Below are 21,951 nucleotides of genomic sequence, written 5' to 3'. Positions count from 1 at the left end.
AATAAGTGTAAAAACTGTTGATATTTAGTGGAAATCATGCTACATTTATCTGGAATGCACATCAAAACTATAAGATATATCGTTACCTCAAGATTCTATATAACTTTCATACGAATGTCACATTGTTTTCCACATAGATATCAAGTGAAAAACTGTTGACTGAATCAAGTGTTTTGCACATACCTCGTGTACTCATTTCCACTAGAACATGAAGTGTTTAACCGACGACACGACCTGCCACTCGTCTACCAAAACTGTATCGCAAATTTAACTACCCCTCAGTAACTGGTAATGTCAAAACGAAATCGTTTGGAAAAATATTGAAACTGGCAACACAAGTTAATAAATTGTTGATTTTGAATAACAGTTACCATAACCTTGGTTACTTTATATTAAAGACTCGAGAAATGTAAATAAAACAAACTGCAAAACAATTACTAAAAACTAAAATGTATTCACCGATTGTCCTGAGTGAAAAATTATCTTCTCGCTGTAAGTTTTAAGATCTCCAGATCTCCAGCACAATTAATAGATGTTATAGGTATCATGATTTTAACGATATATATATATATATATATATATATATATATATATATATATATATATATATATATATATATATATATATATATATATATATATATATATATATATATATATATATATATATATATATATATATATATATATATATATATATATATATATATATATATATATATATATATATATATATATATATATATATATATATATATATATATATATATATATATATATATATATATATATATATATATATATATATTAGAGATGGTCGGGTATCGGGTATTTTACCCGAAACCCGACCCGTACCCGTACCCGACGGGTTTTTGGTCGGGTACGGGTAAACAATTTTATTTTCAATCGGGTACGGGTCGGGTACGGGTAAAAAAAATTTACTGCTTACTCGGGTACGGGTCGGGTCGGGTAAAAAAATTTACTACTCACTCGGGTACGGGTCGGGTACGGGTAAATTTTTTTTTCTGATCGATTAACCGACCATTTGTACTTTACATAAATATGTTTACACGTTGACGAGAATTTTTTTTTGCAAAACAGTTGTTCCGAAAAATAAACAATTTGATTCAAGGGGTTTTGACATTCGCACCTAGAACTAGACCTGAAAACTGGCATCTTTTTCCAGAAAAAAACATTTCTTTTCTTCATTAAAAAAAAACGATCAATTATAGTTACGTGAAAAGTTATGTGAATATTTTCCACCCTACTTTTTTATAACATATTTAATAAGACACACTGCCTTAGCTCTAAGATGTTGCGGCCAGACCCTACTTTTCACGTAGGTTTTAATGGACTGCCATTTTAAAGCTGTTTAATGCACAATCCAGTAAAAATTATTTGATTAATATATAAAATGTAGTGTAGTACTCATATCACATTCAGATAACAGAAAACTGTTATTTTAAATATTGGTTGGAGATTTTCAAAATTTACATATAAATCATTAGGATTCTACCCATTAAAACATGAACATTTATTTCAGAAAATCTGCATAGAAGTTCTTCTTATTCTTCACTTCTGGGTGGTGTCACCTCACTTGAAATGACACCGATTGATGGCACAGCAAGTTGAGCTATATTGCCAGTTCGATGTCAACATTTCATAAGGGCACATAAACCAATGAGAGTTTCTCTTTGTTTACTTTCTCTTTTGTGAATATCTCTTTAATTTTCACGTGTACCTACAAAGTATTCGTGTAGAATGAAAGATAATATCTCCATGTTTCCAACATTACCAAATATGTAACGAACGTTTGTATAATAACGCAGATGTAGTCGAAAGAGAAAGTAAACAAAGAAAATCTGTCAATTGTTTTTAGGCCCTTTTGAAATGTTGACGTCGAGTTAATTAACGTTTCTTTTCACTGAAAATCTCGATGCGTGACAGTCGCAAAAGTACGGGTGAAAATCTTTTCACGCGAAATGCTCAAATTATCACCGTGTTCACTCGTTGAGGGTTCCAAAGGAGGTGGAACAGAAGTTCAATGGCTGTAAAAACCACCAGCCCGTTAACATCGTTGGTGTGGGTTTGTGAGGCTTACAAAACGGGCATATTTGACAGATTAATTTAAATCAAAATCATAATTCATTTTGCTTTGTAGTAAAAAAAAAGTAACCAAACAAAATTTCTCACAAATGTTCAAACTACTTACACTTGAAGGACTCACAGTTCACCATTTTCAAAATTGAATTTTTCACACCGGGAATACACGTGAATTATTTGATGTTTGGTCAATTCACGTAAACGAACCGATGATACTCTATTAATTTTAGGGGATGTTCGTGATTTTTCAAGTGATTCTAATGTGAATTTTTATTTGTGTGTTAAGATAATGAGCACGCTTACTTGTGGTTCTAAAGAATTGGATCAAAAGTCGCACTGTTTCGTAAAAACCATACCTACCCAAAATTGAATACAACGGGTATTACGACATTTTGGATAAATATGCTTCTCGAAGTAGATATTACTCCCTTTTGTTGACATTTGTAAATGAGTATAAAGTACCAAAGACATTGGAAATCTATTCATGCTTCACAGTGTATTTATATGTTTAAATGTAAACAAGCATTTTAATGTATTTTACTTACAAACTAGAGCCTGATACGCTCTATCTAGCTCGCTATCTAAAACACTTTATTTTTTCCATCCTGAATTTTGGTAAACTTTGTACTACTCATTCGGATCGGGTACGGGTACAGGTAATTTTTAATCGGGTACGGGTCGGGTAAGGGTAAAATTTTCTATTTTTTATCGGGTACGGGTATTTTTTTTTCATTATTGATCGGGTACGGGTCGGGTACGGGTAATTTTTTAAATTTTTAATCGGGTACGGGTCGGGTACGGGTAATTTTTTTTGCTGATCACTCGGGTACGGGTCGGGTTCGGGTATAAGAATTTCTATACCCGACCATCTCTAATATATATATATATATATATATATATATATATATATATATATATATATATATATATATATATATATATATATATATATATATATATATATATATATATATATATATATATATATATATATATATATATATATATATATATATATATATATATATATTTACTGTCAGTCCATTGAAAATCCTTTGCAAAGTTTCCATAAGCCACACACACAGGAGATTGAAGCTTTCAATGTGAGTAAAATTTCTTTTTGAAAGCGACGATCAACGGGCGTAAGATGAGACAGAGACAATTTGAACTACTTCTGAGCTGAGAAAATAGTAGGATGGTGATGAATGTTAGAACTTCTAAATTATACTTGACATATTTACACAAATAATACATTAAGACAATTTATTGGTATATAATCCGTATATTGTAATTATTGTCAGAAGAATACAATTGAAGGAGGAACATGTTCTTTAGGCCGAAAAATGCATCGTATGAATTCGAATTTCTTAAAAGACAATTGTTAATTTCTCTTGTGCATACGGAAGCTTTCAATTTATACACTTCTCGATTTCTGTTTATGTACTATTTTTCTTGTGTAACACTTCCTTCCTTCAACGGTGAACTCCATACTATTGATCACATCAGCTCCAAAAGTGGCTAAAGTATAGGCATTGGCGTCGAATGGCAATTGTTATATTTGTATTTAATTCACAATTTTCTTCTTGCAATAATATTCCCTTTGTTGTAATGAATACCATTATAGGTCCCCGAATCTAAATCCTTCAGCAGGATCAATCTTCCGTTTATCACCGATATCGCATTCGGTTTCATTTTTATTGTTTTTCCATTCAAATACTCAAGGATCGACTATTTCACCAGTATGATCATTTTGCTGGTAACATCTCAACATTTGTTTTTGAGCTACGATGCATGTCAACATGCTTTGCATTTGAATTAATTTTCCATATCCAGCTTCAGGAGCACTGCAAGAAATAGAAATGCATATAAAACCGGGTCAACACAAATGATATAAAAAAGAATTGTGTTTTAATTAATTGATAAAAGATTAAATACATACAAAGGTTACTCAGGATACTGTTTGGGACGTTATGATGGCATGTTTTCATGAAAAAAAAAGAATATATACATAGCTCACAAAACACTCAAATAGAATTTAAACTCACCTTTATCATATTTGGAGCTGATAATGGCAGTAGCATTCTGTTGATCCACATTCTTAAGCTGAAGTGGGCACAAAATTGAAAATTGATGGAAGTACTCCTCAACTTTATCAACCTTTATTTATTTATTATGGGGCTCCTATGGAAACTAGTTCGTAGCAACTGAAACAGTGTTGCTCGAGAAAAATTTATTCTATCATGATCAAGGGGTCGCTATATTTGTGGTAACTGGCGGTAAATCGTCAACGGACCACTTTTATGAGAATTTTTCTTCGGAGTGCCTGGTCGTGTCGTCGGTTTAACACATGTAGTTCGATTTAATAGCAAAACACATAAAATCCAAAAGAAAAACACATCGAAGCTAAGTGAAAAATAATCTAATCTTGCAACTTAGTGACTTTGCACATGAAATCTCAAAACAAATCGCTTTGATTACGTATTGAAATGAAAAAGCATAGTAAATTGAAGTGCTATTTACATATAAATCGATCGTGCCAATTTTTATCAGTGTATTTATAACAGGGAGCAACCGGAATAAAAAGAGGCATATTAGATTTTTTATCATGACGTCACAAATGAACAAAAATTCATCAATTCAGCGGTACTGTTTACAAACAAACTTAAACAAAATCGAGGAACACATCTCAAACAATCATCTTTACACTTCACAACTAGCCACTTTCATTTAATAAATCTCTAAAACGAACCGTATTGAGTCGTTCACAAATGTTTTGAAGCTCTGTTTAGGCGATATGGATCGTGAACATTCTCATCCGTGTGTCAACAGACAAACAAAAAAAAAGTCTGTTTACAAACAGTACTGCAAACTGTCAAAATGTGTTCGCCTGATTGAGGTTAGCGGTGACGGTAAAAAAAAACTAATTGTCGCTGCAGTTGAGATCTGAAAAACGTAATATTCAGCGATCATCGTTTATATCACGTTCATTGGCCAATTCATGACGTCGCTACTAGTGCGCATTGCGACATCATATCACAGACTAACAGACATGACAGTATGCGTAAATTCTTATAAAAATAATTTTTCGTGATGCACTAGTTCCACCTATATTGTACTGCGCGAACTATTTACTATCGGTACACCCCTTGTGTTACGTAAAAGTTTTTTTACTAGTTGGTTTCCCCTCGTTTGTCAACACCGATCAGCTGCTTACAGGGATGCCTGATTTCATCAAAATTTTTGAAAATGAATCGTCACAATAAATTATTGGATTAGGTTGATAATATATTTAACTTTTTCGCGATGTTGGAAGGTAACCATTTATTTGACTCAACGTTGTTCATCTAGACTATTTTTTATTGTGTTGGTAGTTTTCACCCGAAATTAAGTGGCGGCAGACCAGAAGCAAGTAAATATTGTAACAAAACGGGTTCGATTTTGTATTGGGTTGGAGGATGAGAAGTAGGCATAATTCTGTATATAGTTTTGGCAATATGTATTAAATCTGTATCCTGCATGAAATTCGCATGGACGTATACAAATCAATACATTACAGGTAATTCTGCATGAATGGCAACTCTGTTGGTAAATGAAAAAAATAAACACAGTATAGATGACAGACAGGCTGTTTTTGATAGGGTAACGTGGCGCCATCATGACACATGTGAGTACTGTCCCAAATAAAGGAATATTCGAAATGACCGTTAAAATGATTGAAGAATCTAATTTGAGTGTCCTGTCTGTTAGTCTGTGATCATATATTCCACGTCGAACGTGATAATAATGATTGTCGCTGGAAGTATTTTCCAGTTTTCAACTGCAAAGAGAATATTTTTCTGGAAAAAGAAGCCAGTTGTCTGGTCCTGCCCTAGGCTTTACATTGTAATTGACAGGTCGCTTGCTCGTTTGGAACTGTCATTCCAAACGAAGAGCTATCAAAGATAAATAATAAAGACATGTATGTGCTTATAAATATTTTTGAAAAATGTGGTTCGTTCCCGGTACCTTCTGAAATGACCGCACTCACCGCTGGGTGGAGCGCGAGATTAATTGAATTGTTATCATTTCAACCAAAGTGTGCCATAAAATCTCAATATATACAAATGAGCTACCGAATCGAAAGGGTTCTCACGGTTTGACATTTGCATTATGAATGTATGATGGGAACTCAGCAGTGAAACCAATTTTTCACAATTGGTGCCAGTTTCACGGAGGACCGTAGATGTGCGCCAAAAAAAGATCGTGACTGTCATGTCTGGAAATTCGTTTGTGGAGCTATCGCTACTCTGGTAATAGGCACCCAAGGTTTGATCACTGATTTTTGTAAAAATTACCTGATAATTGGCATCCCTGGTTGAACTAACATGTTTTGAAAAGTAAACAACGTGTGCTTGAGAAATTTTCTCGCAGTATTTTAAAAACAGGAAATTTAGGAAGTTTTTTTAGTTCCACAGTATTTCTGTGTGTATTTCTTCTACATCATGCCGTTTATGAAAGGAAAGGCGCCGGTTAGAAGATCTATTCAGTATCTGAGTGCTGGCCGGTTAGCACTGAAAGAAAAAATTAAGATCTTTAGTGTAAATTACAATACTTACGGTAGTCATCATGAGGGCGCCAGGTGAATTAGTTAAAAGACTCGAAAACTCTCTATACTTATCATTACATCATTTTCTTGCAGAGATTTCGTATTCTGGAACATTCCCCAGATACAGTACAAAAATCCAGAGGTGCAGGTTGTAACGTTCAAAAACATGACTCCATCTCCCTTTATTCGATGTTATTTCGGTTGGTAACTTTTATGTAACTGCTTTTAACCCTTGTAATAATTATACTTGCCTTAGATAATGGTAAGCAAATGCTGATTGACATCGACAGTAAAGATCGAAATGAGATAATGCAACATCTGATTCGTGTAGTAGGAAAATCACTGTAAGTAACATTTCTTACTCAAGCTTAGTCATTTTATTTTTACAAACAAAAGTAATATTATTACATTATCAATTATCATGCTCCGCAATGTCTTCCTTGCTGTTGGTGAGCTTTTCGGTTGCTTCCTTGTCCGGCACTGGTTTACAAGCTCCACCGAGGCTAGCATCATCAAACGAATCCGAATCGCTGTCCAAATCATTGTCAGCTTCTCCTGTGAAAAAGTACACTGCTCTCGGAATAACCTGCTCCTTGATGTAGTATCCTATTTCAAAATCCGTTTCCAAAAACTGTATACTCAACAGCGAGTCTGTTTCGAAGAATTTCTTCGGATCGAAAAAATTGAAAAAACTGTTTGTGGTTACCTCGTGCTTTCGACCACTTTCGTCGGTCATTGTCAACTTGGTCAGATTTACTCCGTCCTTCCAATCGATAGCATGTCCCACAGTATCGTGAATCTCAAACCCATTGTAAGAGAATGGCTTCTCAGTATTAGGAATGCATGTCATAAGATATTTTTTCTTCAGTAGACGATCATTGAAGAAATCGTTAGGTTCGAATTCGAAGATCAACTCAAAGCTTGGCTGCGGTTCATTTCTAACCACCGATCGTACGTCGATCAACTTTTTCAACGGTTCTTCGTCTGCTTCACGGATCATGGTTTGCAGTACCGGTGTCATTTTGAAAACGTTCAACCAGAACTCCGGAATACCGGCGATCTGATCTGCTGCATCATCCGTCGCAACCCGATCGGTAGAGGAAACGAGTGGCGATCCGGTAACGATCTGACGCCGGGTTTCGTTCATTTTGGCGTACCGTTCCTGGTACTCCACTTCCAGCGAGAAAACTTTTTGGTGAAAATCGGCTTCTTGATCCAGGATTTCCAACTGCAGTTTCTTCAGTGCTTGCAACCTATTGCGAACATTTTCCGGGAATTCTTCTATTTTCTTCATTTGCTGAATCCGGATGTCCAGATTGGAAATTTGTTGCAGTAGCTGTTCTTCCCTATCGGAGAGCATTCTGATACTTACGCTTGTTCTGCGATTTCTTTTTTTCACCGAATGGCAATTTTATCTTCCTGATCAATGGTTGCTTGGTTTTTTTTAACCTGAGAAATTTGAGTGACTTGATGTGAAAAAACTCGATAGAACTCAAAAGGGCCTAACTCCAAATAAGAATCTCTCTTTGTTTACTTTCTCTTTTGATTATTACGGAGTCATTACAGTATTTTCTCGAAAGTTTCCAATATAAATCGAAAGCTTGTGGTTTTAACTTGAAAATTTTGCAAAGAGTAAAGCGTCAAATAAAAAATCACTCCGGTAAATCGCAAAGGAAATAGTAAATAAAGAGAAACATGTAATTTGCAGTTAGACCCTTTTATCGTAGCACTATCGAACTATTCTATGCAAGAAAAGTCCGTTTGGAAGAAATTGTATCTGTCAGTGTCTTTTCAACCAAAATAACGACCTACCCAATGCTTCTAAACTTGCTTCCAACTTAGGAAAGCGATAATCTGGTTCTTATGTAGAATGAAAATTAGCTTTCTTATTATTGTAACAATGTATCCTGTCTTTGAGTATTCAGTGGCCCTTATTACCGTTCTCACTTCCACTTTCACATTCACTTCACTTACATGTCACTTCACTTGATTTTTCCTATTACCAGTATCACGCATAGTGACGTGATCACTGTAGTGGAAAAAACTCATTTTTTCAACGAAATGTTGATGGCGTGATGTTCATAATGACATCAAGTTCATACAAATAATTACTTCTATCTTTGAAGCGACTTCCGTACTAAGGACCTAAATTCACTTCACTCGATTTTCACCGTGAAGTGATACCGATAATAAGGGTCACAATCATTTCACTTGGTTTTCACCGTGTAGTGATACCGGTAATAAGGGCCAGTGTTTCAATTAGTGCCATCGAAAAAACTAACAAGTCTCATTTTTTTTTCCTAGTGAAACTCTCGAAGCAGAATCAAAGTTGGCCCAAAAACAGGACAATCCTGCAAACTTCGGCGTAGGCTGTATGAAACATTGCATCTGTGAGATCCCCGGTCAGTTACCCTGTCCCGGTGTTGTTCCGGTACCAAAACATATGCGCGGAAAGTATATATATCAAATGAAGGATTAGAACAATGTTCTAGTTTATTAACCTTAAAATTAGTAAATTAGTCAGTAGTTTAAATATATATATTGTAAAAAAAATCATTCACTAATAAACTGCTGATAGATGCGTATAGAAATTTTTAAAATAGGGTAATTGTACGACCGGTCATCTCATTAGTCGAACCATCACATAACTTTGCTGATTACTCGGTATACAGTCAACGGATTGCGATGTATTCAGTGCCAATATTTTCCAATACAGACGACGTAAAAACTCGATGTGAATTTTCATCGTATTCTTTGTTCCAAAGCGTTGAACGACTGAGATAGCAGGTCTCCAATGAGTTTTTCCTTCAACACATGACACCAAAATGGTGCATTTGAGATGAGTAAGGGTACGATTACCCCTTCATGAGATTGACAAACATGCAGTGAAATAGAATCGAAAGATGCCCTACATTTATGCTAGCTAAGCGTACGAAAACTGGATCCTTGCCCCTCTATTTAAACCTACTAGACTTGTACGGACCATTTCTCCCCCCACGATTCATGTTGCGTTTCATCTTGGAAGAATCCATCCGATGCTGCTGATGGTGAGGCTGAGTTTTGTTGAACTGATACTTCTCGATAATCGCTTTTTCATTGGTAATACTTTTGTTGATTATCAGATCATCCGATCGACTTTCCATCAGCTTAAGTTTGGCCTCCAGGGCTTGAATTTTGGTCTGCTGACTAACCGGACCGCTGGGGCCGGCTTTGGATCCCCCAGCTAGAGCAGGTATCTGTAGTTTTGGCTTTGTTTTCTCCATTTCATCGCGGTTCACATTTTTGGCCCACCGAACGACCATGTGTTTGTCCCCGACCAACTTGCCGTTTAATATTTCTAATGCCGCTTCGGAGTCTTTTTGCTGTAATAGAAATACTGTCAGGAATCTAATTTGAATAACTGAAGTTGTTTGAGATACCCTTTCATATGTCACGAAAGCGTAGCCTCGGGGGTATCCGGCCATTGGCCCAGAACGATGAAACAACATGTCGAACTTATCAATTTTCCCGCATTTTTGCGCAATTTTCAATAGTTGATACCGATAGTTGGAAAAGAGAAGGAATGGTTAAAGATTGCTTGTATCCTGAATAATTTATATATCAACTATTGAACAAAAAAATATCAACTTACTCAGTTACTCGACTGTCCAGATTACCTATCCAAAGTCTTCGGTCGTCTTGCACTGAAAGCTGTTCAACACAGTGTTGTTTACGTTTAATAAGAATTTTTTATATCACTTACCTCACTCATAACGACTTGTTTTAATGGACCAGACTAACTTGAAGTAATAATAATTTCGAGCCTAAAGCTGCTATTCCAGTGTAAAAATTGATTTTTTCCGATGGTTTACAAATTTTTGTTGATGAATCTGACGTTTCAGTGTTTCATAACCGCAGAGATCAGCGTTGCCAGGTCATTTTTCCAAAAATCGGTATTCGGCGCAAAAATCTATCTGTTCCATATCGGTATCAGAATCTCGTCATCACGGAAATGTCACCAAAGCTCATTTTGGTGAGAAAAAAAAAGTCTATCCATGCTATCAATGAAAATCGGTATTTATCTGTACGATCCGTGAATTATCTGCATTTTGGGAGTACATATCTGTATTGCGGTATAGAGGTCAAATATCTGTATAAATACCGATAAATCGGTATACCTGGCAACGTTGGCAGTGATGCCAAATGTAATGACAGGTAATCGCCTGAACACTTATTTTACACTAGGGCGAAATTTATATAGATTTTCTTAAAAAAAAAGAATTTTTCAATTAAAATTTTAAAAAGTGTAATATTTTACAAAATTTTCATCATTTTCGGTGATTGAATTGATTTCGGATCGTTCAGTAATAAAATTTTAGTTGAACTGCCCAACAACTACCGAACAGTTCTGTAAACAAAATGGAATCATCTAACGAATGGTTCGGCAAATTCCAGTATTTTGCAAAGAAACGAATGAAAAAAATAGCGTTTGCGTTTCAATGCATAGGGCACTGGTCTTACAAACCAGTTGTCGTATGCTCGAGTTCCGATTTTGGAATGATTTTTAGTGTCAGTATGATCGTATCAACGCAAGGGTAACAGAGACATTGTGGCCCACCTAACATAAACTTTAACGATTTTATCGGGTTGTTAAGTAACCCATGTTGCATCAATTTGAAGCTAATCACATTATATTACCTATTGCGGAAGGTTTTTTCGAAGATATTACAAAATTTGGTGGATATTTTTACAAAATGGACCAAAATAAAATCAATCCTAAAGTGGACCAAAATACTTCTGTTACCCGAATAATCGACTGCGAAGTCTGTTTACACAAAATGTCAAATTCTACGAACGGAATGCAATACCAAGGCTTTTGGCTACGTTTCATTGCCAACACAGATCTAAGAGAAAATAAATAAATATCAGTTGCAGTCTGTAAAAATTGAAAAATAAATGTTTCAATCCACCTAGTGGTGTAATGATGCCTTTCTCATATCAGTCATACTATCATATATAATACTGCGGTATTCTTCAAATTAATTTTCGTCGATTCTTGAGAAAATAACCTAAATTTGTTTGTTTGGCCATCTACTGACAAAAACTATAAATTGAAGAAGACTTCAAGTCGATTTAGAAATATTGTTACATTTTTTGCCCTTTTCAGTGATGGTATAAAATTTTTAACACACTTTACCCTATATTTCTGGATCCGGAGGTTGGATCTGGATGAAATTCAGTAATCTGCATGGGACCACAGGACCTTTTATTTGAGCCTAAATTTGTGAAAATCGGTCGCGCCATCTACTACTCCGAACCGGAAGTCAGATCCAAATGAAATTCAGGAATTTAGCATAGGACTTAAACAGCTTTCATTTGAATCTAAGTTTGTGAAAATCGGCTTAGACATCTTCGTAAAAAGTTGGTGCACTTATTTTCACAATTTTTGCACATTTTACCCCATAACTTCGGAACCGGAAGTCAAACGTCGACTCGACTACTCGACGAATTGAGTCGAATGGTATATGACACTCGGCCCTCCGGACCTCGGTTCAAAAGTCGGCTTTCACAGTGATTGCATAACCTTTCTATATGAGAAAGGCAAACACTGTTTAATTCCTCCTAGTGGTGTGCTAATGCCTTTCTAATATTACTCATGTTTTCATAAATATTACTCAGAGATTCTTTAAAAAGATTTTCTTTGAATATTGAATAAGATCAAAAAAGTTTGTATTTCTGTATTTCCGGAACCGGAAGTGGATTTGGATCACATTCTATATCAATTTATGGAAACATTATATAATTTTCATTCAAATCTGAGTTTGCCGTTTCTAAGAAATTGTAGTGATTTTCGGTTTGAAGCACACGAGCACTTTTCCGGTACTTCCGGAACCAGAAACGTATTTGTTCATTAACTAACCAGACCTGTACAATTGAAGTATTATTCGGGTAATTGAATGTATTTTACTCGATTTTTAGTGTGATGTAAAAAACACGCTCTTGAAAATGGAATTTCATTACTTATTAACCTAAAGTAATTCCGGAACCGGAGGAAATTCGACATGATTATATGGGGACCTAAACCAGTAAGGCCTTTCATTTTACCTAAACTTGTGAAAATTGGTTGGGCCTGAGAAAATCGAGTGCACTTTTTTAATTCATTTTGCTTCGGATCCAGATGAAATTCAATAGCAGGCTATGGGATCAAGAGACCTTTCATTTGATTCTAAGATTGGGAAAATCGGTCTTGCCATCTCCGAGACAATCTAGTGCATATTTTTGTTACACACCAAGGGTGGCAAAAACTCGCTCATGAGGCTCTTTTTTTTCTATTCATCAGCTCACCTCATGATTTACGATGCATTCCGTAAAATGATGGTAAAGATGAAACTCATTGCTGATCTAAACAAACACAATCACCTATACAGAGCACCGCTGGCATCAAATTATGGTTCTCAGTTTTGATTTTATAGCATCTAATTTTCATTCCTAGTTTTAAAAAGTGAGTACTGAGTACCGAGCTACACCGGTGAATGTCTGCTCAAACCAGAGAGCTTCCAACACAACCCAGATTTTCGGTTTTATTTTTGCTGGTACTCGAAACGAGCACGAGCATTAATGTACGAAAACAAAAGCGTAATGTATACCATAAACGATAGAACTTCATGTCTCGAGCTAAACACAACTGGCTACTGAACCGAATGTATTTTCCAGCATACGAGGACATGTGTTGAGAATTGGATAGAAATGGCATCGATTCGAACGTTGGCCGCCAATGGTAACTCAGGTGGATGGGGAATACAAACGAGACAGTGTCATAAGAATCTGATTCGATTTGTTGATGTACAAACAGATCAAATCACAACTCACAAATCGTCTCTCTGTGGTTCCTAATATTTGATGTGCACTCAGCGCTCATCTGCTGATTGTTTGACACTACGATGTTGAGACGATGTTTTCTCTACACAAATGGTTACCAGTTACTCAACTCGCTCAGTGATGCTCTGGATTTGCAGGTGACCTGAACTCAGTGATGATGAAGTACGGAGTTGATTATTGCCAGCCTTGTTACACACACACATACATATAGTCCACAAGAAATTACCTTCCAGCGATATATGTTGGTAGCAAATGGGCATAGTGATATAAACTTATTTTCAACCTATGCTCGATGAACATTAGAAAAGGTCCCAAGTGCAAATGACAGTTTCTCTTGGTTTACTTTCTCTTTCAATTAAGACGTCAAATTCCAGTAATTTCCAACAAATTCTACAGTGCATAACGAAAGTTGATAGTTTTTGCTATTATCCTATGTGAAGTGTTAAATGGAAAGATTGCTGATCGGACCGCAATACTCAAAAGAGAAAGTAAACAAAGAGAAACTGTCATTTGTACTTAGGACCTTTTCTCGTGTTTGTCTTCTATGAGTAAACAAATAGCTTGAAGTAATTCTAATGTTTTAAGAACATATGCATCTCCCAAGTAACAATTCGAATGCCTAAGAGCAAATTCAGCAGCTAGAAGTTCTATATGGAAGATCTATAATAGAGCAGAAACTGAAACAAACGTATCTCCAGCAAGCCGTTCTAGTTTTATTCAGGGATGCCAGGTCATTTTTTCAAAAATCTGTGGTCAAACCCAATATCTGTCTGTGAAAATCTGTGACTGTTTTCCGTACCACAATAGCAGTTCATAATCAATTTGGTGAGCAAAAAAAAGGTCTCACTACCAACACGCTCTGTACCTTTTTCCTCAACCACTCTGTACTTTTTGGTGCTAAACTGTGCTCGATCGACAAAATCTGTGAAAATCTGTGATTTATTCAAGAATCTGTGATCATTTTCAGAAATCTGTGTCATTTTAAAAATCTGTGCAGAAAATTCAAAATCTGTGAAACACAGATTAATCTGTGAACCTGACATCCCTGGTTCTAACTGAGAGATCGATACAGTAGATCGGATGTGATGCGATCGCGTAGGGCTGCACACTGACCGAAAAGGTGCTGCATGTTGGATAATTTTTACCCAATCAAGGTAATTCGTCCAGAGTGAAATTTTTAGTTAGATTTTTTGAAATGGTTTTTTTTCTACTTCTTAACTTGTACCCGTGAGACGGTACCTGGAACCTTTGACTTTCGGTCAGTACACGTTTCAATGAGCGTCTACGGCTAGTGATGTTCACTCGATGCTCTTTTGATTCATAAACACTCCACTTAAAGTGGGATCCCTCTTAGAAAAAAAGCGTAGGTAGGTAGCGCTTCGCCGTGGTCAGGTCGAAGCGAGACAACTCACTGCTTCCTCTTGCTTTGTCGCCGAAATTTCACGCAAAATTGCAAATTTCTCCAATACTAGTCCGATTCACAAAAAATCAAAAACATACGATTGTAGGTAAATGATCTTACTATGCATTTGGCGAAAAATACCAGCTAGAAAGCTTTTCTTTCGCGAGATTTCGTGCGAGTTTTGTTAAACATTTTGTTTTCTTTTTTTCCCTATAAACAACTCGCATATGTAGGGATGTGCTACGTTTTCAACAAAGCGTCAAAGCTAGTAGCGATGAAAATCATTACTGATTTCTGGTTCTACTGAAACATGAATAGAAATTATTTTACAAAGTAGTAACACTTAGTTACATTTTCTACTCATCTATATTCAACGTTTACGCAGAGAGAACGGACAACGAAAACAAAAGAAATGTTCTTAGCGTCTACCGCATGTGGCATTTTACACACCCCAATGCATGCCTTGACATTGTGTGCGTGCGAAAGAATATGGAAAAATTCATTTAATTTTTAAAACTCGCACGAAATCTTTCGATAAAAACGTTTATCAGGCACAATTTATATACGAATCGATAGAAAAATTAATTATCTAGAATCGTATGTTCTTGGAATTTCTGTTTTCTTCCCCGTTTTCTCACAATTTTGGGTAAAGTGCGTGAAACCCCGGGATAGGCAGCGAACTCTCGTGACCACGGCGAAGCGCTACCTAAGAGTGGGATCTTGACACCGAATACATACATAACAAACGTCAGCTCAATACCGTAATCATATGAATCGTGCATGTGTGCGATAATTACAGTCCGTCAAATATTCTTTCGGAGAAATGTTGACGGAGCTTGCCGTTGACGGACGTTGACGTTCCGGATCTCTGCTGGATCGTGTGAATGCGCAAAGGGAAAACTCGTTTGACTAATTTTGACGGAGGCTGACGTTCCGGTGACGGTGACGGAAGAAGCAGGATCGTCTGAATCGTACATAAAACGCTGATGGGGTTGCCAGTTTTTGTTTGCTATAATTCACAGGTTCGAATTTTGAAACTGACGTAAATTATGCCTCTAGAAATAGAACACTCCTAGAAGAAGGTTTTCAAGCCTATCAAGTACGATTCTGAAAAATCAATCATTTTATTGTCGTTAATTCGATCAAATTCAACCAAAGGAAATGTTAAAAATAGTTTTCGATGAGTAAATGTTTTTCTCTCTGATCGGAATTAGCTTCAGGTAATTCATTTTTCACGTTCAACATGTCCAAATTTTATGATTCATTTCACCAGGCCTTACGATAATGCTTGCTCTCTACGATGCGCAATTTCTTCTTGAAAATAATTGCACAATGCGGTAGTAGTTTTCTTACCGCTTGAATTGTTTCCTCCGAACGGGGACCTTTAAGATGAAGCTGGATCAAATTGGGAACGAGTTTTAACACGGTTACGTTGAACTGTTTGAATTGAATTGAGATTATAAATTGAAAATAGATTGTGAATGAACTGGATTCTACTTACGTAAGCGTCGAGTTTTAAAATCCGTATAGAGTCGAGACTAGTGCCGTATGGACCGTTATCACCATGCAATAGAGTATTACCCAATCTCATCTCACGCAATTGCGGAAGGGAGGCGAAATGAAATAGCTCAATCGCTTTCATATATCCCTAAGTGAAATTAAGTTTAGTATCGAAACAGAAAGCAATTTTATTTTGGAACCAACCTCCTGTATGGTCAATCGTTTGATCAGTAGATTGGAGAAAATAACTTTTCGACTTTCTTCTTCATTTCTTAAATACAGAAGTTCGAGTGTGATGAGTGCGGGACATAAAGTGGATAAAATGTATTAAGTTTCGTTGGATTTTCGATATGAACATAACAGAGCATAAGCGTTTGTAGTTTACTAAATGGACGAATGGAGTGTTTTGAATCGGGAGCATCGATCGGGAGGATCGATGCATTATGAATTCTAAGGCACTAGAAAAAAAACGAAAACAATTAGAAGTCCTTCAAAAAATATGTCATTAGGAACCTTCAAACAACGCATTTCACTAAGGCACCGGAAAAAGTCTTCGGGTAACTCGGGAATGTCAAAGCAAAGGCTCTGCAGATTACAACAAAACTGTGCTATGCTTTCTAGCACCTTCATGTTGGTACATATTCGAAGGGTAACGTCTTCCAAATTGGCACATCGCCGGAAAAACTTCGAGAACAAATTGAGCGACCAATCATGATCTTGACCGGAACTACAGTGCAAAAAATGCAACTTTTTCAACAGAGGGAAATTCATTTCACAAACAGTTTTAAATCGATCCTCGTCATAAAACGAAACCTTCAACTCTTTCAATCGAGGGCTAAAATGCTGCAGAATTTGATGAGCTCGCTTGAAATTGAGATCGGTTCTTAAGTGCAAGTTTGTTATATTCGGTGTCACTTTCCGGAAGTCAATTTCTAATAAGCTTTCATCGCAGAGACTCAAATACAAATCGCTCAAATCATTCAGTGGTTGAAAACTAATTTCGAGTCCAGATGGCTCTGATTCGTTCCACTCAATTGCAAGACGCTTCAGATTTGTACACAAAGTTGTCATTTTTGCTAGAAACTCAGGAAATTCCTTGTTTGAATTATTGGTAGAAATCTCCAAAATTTCAATCGTTGACGAAAATTTAGCCAAAATTTGAGCCGGCTCATCCCAATCTACACAAGGGCAGCTACAATCAAAGGAAAAGTGTCGGTATGGTCTCGAACTAGCTAACAGAGTGCGAAAGCTTTTGTTTTCCACATTGTATTCCAGATCCACTCGTAGCTCATTCCAACGTAGAGCCAATCCGGACCAGAGCCGGCAAACAGTTGTTGCGGCAAGGCAATCTTCAAATTCCAAAAATGAGAAAATTTCCACCAGCATCTGCGTAAAAATTCAATAAAATTTAGTTGCACTTAACAATTTAATTTGAAAGTTACTTCGTCAGGTAAATCTTCTATGGTCGTCGGCATGTTGATTGTTGTGAATATTCTTCAGAGTACTCGAACGAAACCCAACGATTAACAGAACGCGTCGAAAATACGCAAAATACAGTCCTTTTAACAACAAAACCATAAAAATCACTGATAAACTTTTATTTATTCGACCAGTTCTTCTGTCAAATTTAAAACTGGTCTACGATGCCGTTCTATTTTTTGTATATTTGAAACACGAGTAAAACACTGCTGGGGCTGCCAGTTTATCTTGTTATAAAATTCAGATTCAAATTTTGTAACTGGCATAAATTATGCATCTAGAACTAGAACACTACAGAATATGTTCTAATGGTTTTGATTATAAGGGCATATTTAGGAGTGTTCTAGTTCTAGATGCATAATTTATGTCAGCTTTAAAATTTAAATCTAGAAATTATAACAAAATAAACTGGCAGCCCCAGCAGCGTTTTATCTGTGTTTCAAATATAGAAAAAATAGAACGGCAATGTATACCAGTTTTAAATTTGACAGTAGAACTGGTCGAATAAATAAAACTGAAACGGATTGCTGGGGATACGTTTGTTTCAGTTAAGGATTGCGGATTTTTTTAATTACTCGATTATTCTATCATCGAGTATAATTTTTAAATTATTCGATTAAATTTTAATCGATTATCTGGGTTATTATTCGATTACTCGATTAACTATTCGATTATTGTTATTGAATTTTTCAAACTATTCGATTAGATTAATATTCGAATATTGGTTTCAATCTAATCGATGAGAAATTACTCGATTATCTGAGTTATTAATCGATTGATCGATCGATATTACGACATCCCTAGTTTCAGTTTCATTTACATTATAGACCACCCATATGAAACTTGCAGCTGCTGAATTTGGTCTAATTTATAGGAGTTTTGTAATTGATTTTTCAATCACTACCTGTTTTATGACAACTATAATAAGTATCTTTTGTCGTGAATACGACTTACTTTACTATGGGGTGCCTTTTCAAAATTAGCCATATGGAAGAATGGGCAGAACTTAATCGTGAATATCTAGACTTGTATTAATGGTAGCAACATAATTCTTTCACCATTTCATCAAAAATATGATTAGGAATTGAGGATAATATTTTGAACAGTGTGAGATGACCACAAACAACTCAAAAATTAAGTTTTCTCAAACTTTGAAAACAACGCGAAAAACTCTTAACTTTTGCTTGGCTTTTTCGCGCAAGGACGACGATTTTGAGGTAGTCAGGCACATATCTTCAACTGACTGCGTATAAAAGGGGAACCGTGGTAAAAAAAATCGATCATTTCTTCTTGTGCGTTGGACGGAAGCAGACGTCGTGGGACTAGCAGCTTCGGAGAGCGCACCTTCTGCGTGGTTAAAAACCTCAAACGCTCAGGTCGCAACTCTGATTTGGACTTCAGTCGTCAGGTGGAGCAGTCGTCAATGAAAGCAGACCTTTTGTGTGGTACCAAACCTCAAACGCTCAGGTCGCAGAGCCAGTGTCCCTTCGAAGAAGATCGATTACATCATTCTGTTGGTGGCCTTTTGCATACAACGGGAAATGCACAACAATGTGGAACATTATGCAAAATCAGCCTTTCTAATGGCTTTAAATGTTACCTAAAGAACTATAAAGATTACTTCTTTGTAAATCAAAAATAAAATTAGCAGTGCAGTGTAAATCTAAGATAATATGATCAGTTTTTTTTTGCAATTTTCACAGTTCTAAATTCGAAACAGTGTTCAAAATCGTTTATACCCAATCAGTGTTTAATATCTTAGAAAATTTTACAATTTGGCCCTTTACGCACGCCTTCATAAGAGGTTCTTTCCAAAACCACCAATATTTTATCATAAAGACTATACTGGTTATTTTGTAATATTTGTGTGTCTGAATGTTTGATGTAACTAATCTGTACTGTAGTTAGGGTGTATCGTTTCAAATTCTAGAAGTGCAAAAGGGTAAAACTTGCACAATTAACACAATCGATCAACTAATTGATATTCGGAAGTATAAAGAAAGAGTGCCAGTTTTATTCGTATTCACGATATCCAGTTATGTCTCTGACATTACACACCTGTACTTTTTTGACAAGTAGTATCATAGTTTCTGTAAAACCCTTTACCTAGGCTAAGAGCAAATTCGGCAGCTAGAAGTTCTATATGAAAGATCTACAATAGAGCAGAAACGATGCCGTTATATTTTTTATATATTTGAAACACGAGTAAAACACTGCTGGGGCTGCCAGTTTTTCTTGTTATAAAATCCAGATTTTAAATTGGTAACTGACATAAATTATGCATCTAGAACTAGAACACTACTAGCTTTATGGACCGATAGGTCTGAGCCAAAAGAGAGAGAAAAAAAACACTACTAAATATGCACTAGCAACTGGACTAAAAATAAAAAATGTACTTGAATAAAACAATGCAAACACTCTTGATATTGCTTTCAAACATTTTCTTTAAAACATTATTGTCAGTTAAATTTATAAATCTAGTCTTGTGTGTGTGCGTGTCCATTGGATGACAGTTTCACTCAGAGCAAATTTGAGGGTTCTAAAGTACATTTATGACACAGGTTAAGTGTAGTTTGCATTGAAGAAAATTTCATGGCCGCCATTATGATGTCCTATACCGTAGCATTTATTGACATCAAATAAATTTCGAAATGCAAAAACGAGGAAATATGATGGACTTCCATGATTCATTCTCAGAACGTATGCACAAGCTTTAGACCACGAAATAGTTTTATACAAAAATGACGATGAATCACAAAAAATAATTTTCATAAATCATGGAGATTTCCGTACAAAACCGCATTCATTACAAGTCGATTAGTTATAATTCTTATTTTTATCCATACATTCACGATAAAAATAAAAGTGCAATTCTGCAATAACTTGTGTATCGTACTGGTAAAAATTTGCATTTCATTTACCGAAATTTTCTTTCTAATGAATCAAATCCTAATGTGTTCCTAAGGTTGTGAACCATTTTGCGAATAAAACGTCGTGAGTTGACATTTGTATAGGACTCCTCGATGAGCTCGGTTCACTGTCAGTTTCAGTCTTTTGAGGCAAAACTTAGCACAGGGTCTGACAACTGTTAATCCACTTTCCGAACCAGTTTCGGACCAGCTCATGATTAGTTGAAAATGACATAAGCAAGTACAAGTTGTTAAAATTATTATTACTGCCGGGTGGTATCAAAAGTGTTGTCAGAATCGTTGGTAATGTAGTTTGATATTGAATGTTTTGTTTTTCCGAAACAATCCTGCCAATGTGGAAAGTATATAAGTACATTCAGCAATCACTGGAAGAGAAAGCTACAATTAATATCCATATCACGAAGTGTGATATGGCGATGTGTCCTAGTTATATGTACGATATTCGATGCATACTCGCCAGAGGGTGCTGGATATCTTGGTAATATGATGTATTTTGTAGATCCCTACATTTAAGCTCATATAGCGGCCCTTACACGAGTCATTAAAAATGTCATTACTACAAAATAATAATATTATTTTAATGAACGTGCAATGGTGCAGTAATGACGAGATTTAGAAATCAAATCTAATCAAATTTGAAATACATCATTACTTAGTCATCATTAAAAATGACAAAAATAATGCTCGTGTAAGGGCCGCTTATGATTGATGTTTTATTTGATTTGATGCGTCTCGAACTCAGAAACCTTCTCTCGGCATTCTTTGTTGAAGTGCTGCTTCTTCTATTTGAACCGCGCCAAATATATTTGAGTGTCATGAAATATGTTGAATTTAAATATTGTTGCTATTTTGTTCAGAAACTTCCCAGTTAATTCGACTGGAATTTGGTTCGCAATTCAGTATGATTTCTAAATGGATTCCGAATCTAATGCAACAACCGATTCTGATCAGAATACATATAGAAATCATACTGAACTTCGAATCAAATTCCAAACGAGTTAACTGGGTTCTATTTAGAAAAATGAAAATATGATTTCAAAACTTCCATTTCAGGAACTAGATGAGGCTATTAATTTGTTTCATAAAGTTATGCT

General features: G+C 35.7%; 4 protein-coding genes and 1 long non-coding RNA gene across 5 annotated transcripts; 1 reads left to right on the top strand and 4 right to left on the bottom strand.

Annotated features, from left to right (window-relative positions):
* Positions 1–6,326: 6,326 nt before the first annotated feature.
* LOC131436486 (small ribosomal subunit protein mS25) lies at positions 6,327–9,279 on the top strand. The gene is made up of 4 exons (XM_058605211.1): positions 6,327–6,721; positions 6,782–6,888; positions 6,945–7,032; positions 8,993–9,279. The coding sequence occupies exons 1-4, from the start codon at positions 6,585–6,587 to the stop codon at positions 9,165–9,167; spliced, it is 507 nt and encodes a 168-aa protein (XP_058461194.1). The 5' UTR covers positions 6,327–6,584; the 3' UTR covers positions 9,168–9,279.
* Positions 7,043–8,967, bottom strand: LOC131436483 (nucleosome assembly protein 1-like 1-B). The gene has a single exon (XM_058605209.1). It carries the CDS (start codon positions 8,046–8,048, stop codon positions 7,101–7,103), a length of 948 nt encoding a protein of 315 aa, XP_058461192.1. The 5' UTR covers positions 8,049–8,967; the 3' UTR covers positions 7,043–7,100.
* Positions 9,152–10,588, bottom strand: LOC131436484 (probable RNA-binding protein 18). Its single transcript, XM_058605210.1, has 4 exons — positions 10,431–10,588; positions 10,320–10,378; positions 10,108–10,228; positions 9,152–10,050 (listed from the first exon to the last, which is right to left on the bottom strand). The coding sequence occupies exons 1-4, from the start codon at positions 10,437–10,439 to the stop codon at positions 9,643–9,645; spliced, it is 597 nt and encodes a 198-aa protein (XP_058461193.1). The 5' UTR covers positions 10,440–10,588; the 3' UTR covers positions 9,152–9,642.
* Positions 10,589–16,152: 5,564 nt separating this feature from the next.
* LOC131433677 (uncharacterized) lies at positions 16,153–16,827 on the bottom strand. Its single transcript, XR_009230289.1, has 3 exons — positions 16,653–16,827; positions 16,450–16,596; positions 16,153–16,385 (listed from the first exon to the last, which is right to left on the bottom strand). It is a non-coding gene; the product is annotated as an uncharacterized LOC131433677 (long non-coding RNA).
* Positions 16,828–16,898: 71 nt separating this feature from the next.
* LOC131433870 (uncharacterized) lies at positions 16,899–18,008 on the bottom strand. Its single transcript, XM_058600477.1, has 3 exons — positions 17,891–18,008; positions 16,973–17,834; positions 16,899–16,906 (listed from the first exon to the last, which is right to left on the bottom strand). The coding sequence occupies exons 1-3, from the start codon at positions 17,921–17,923 to the stop codon at positions 16,899–16,901; spliced, it is 903 nt and encodes a 300-aa protein (XP_058456460.1). The 5' UTR covers positions 17,924–18,008.
* Between the last annotated feature and the right edge of the window lie 3,943 nt (positions 18,009–21,951).

Source organism: Malaya genurostris, chromosome 3 (genome assembly GCF_030247185.1).
Source record: "Malaya genurostris strain Urasoe2022 chromosome 3, Malgen_1.1, whole genome shotgun sequence".
NCBI lineage: Eukaryota > Metazoa > Arthropoda > Insecta > Diptera > Culicidae > Malaya > Malaya genurostris.
The sequence above is the reverse complement of the archived record's forward strand: the minus strand, read 5'-3'. Positions and strand labels throughout refer to the sequence as shown.

Coding starts and splice junctions, on each gene's coding strand:
- LOC131436486 (XM_058605211.1), top strand. CDS start 6,585: ATGCCGTTTATGAAAGGAAAGGCGCCGGTTAGAAGATCTATTCAGTAT. Junction 6,722..6,781: donor AGTCATCATGAGGGCGCCAG/GTGAATTAGTTA, acceptor ATTTTCTTGCAG/AGATTTCGTATTCTGGAACA. Junction 7,033..8,992: donor CGTGTAGTAGGAAAATCACT/GTAAGTAACATT, acceptor TTTTTTTCCTAG/TGAAACTCTCGAAGCAGAAT.
- LOC131436483 (XM_058605209.1), bottom strand. CDS start 8,048: ATGCTCTCCGATAGGGAAGAACAGCTACTGCAACAAATTTCCAATCTG.
- LOC131436484 (XM_058605210.1), bottom strand. Junction 10,229..10,319: donor CTGGACAGTCGAGTAACTGA/GTAAGTTGATAT, acceptor TTCCAACTATCG/GTATCAACTATTGAAAATTG. Junction 10,051..10,107: donor CTTTCGTGACATATGAAAGG/GTATCTCAAACA, acceptor TTTCTATTACAG/CAAAAAGACTCCGAAGCGGC.
- LOC131433870 (XM_058600477.1), bottom strand. CDS start 17,923: ATGCCGACGACCATAGAAGATTTACCTGACGAA. Junction 17,835..17,890: donor TAGAAGATTTACCTGACGAA/GTAACTTTCAAA, acceptor ATTTTTACGCAG/ATGCTGGTGGAAATTTTCTC.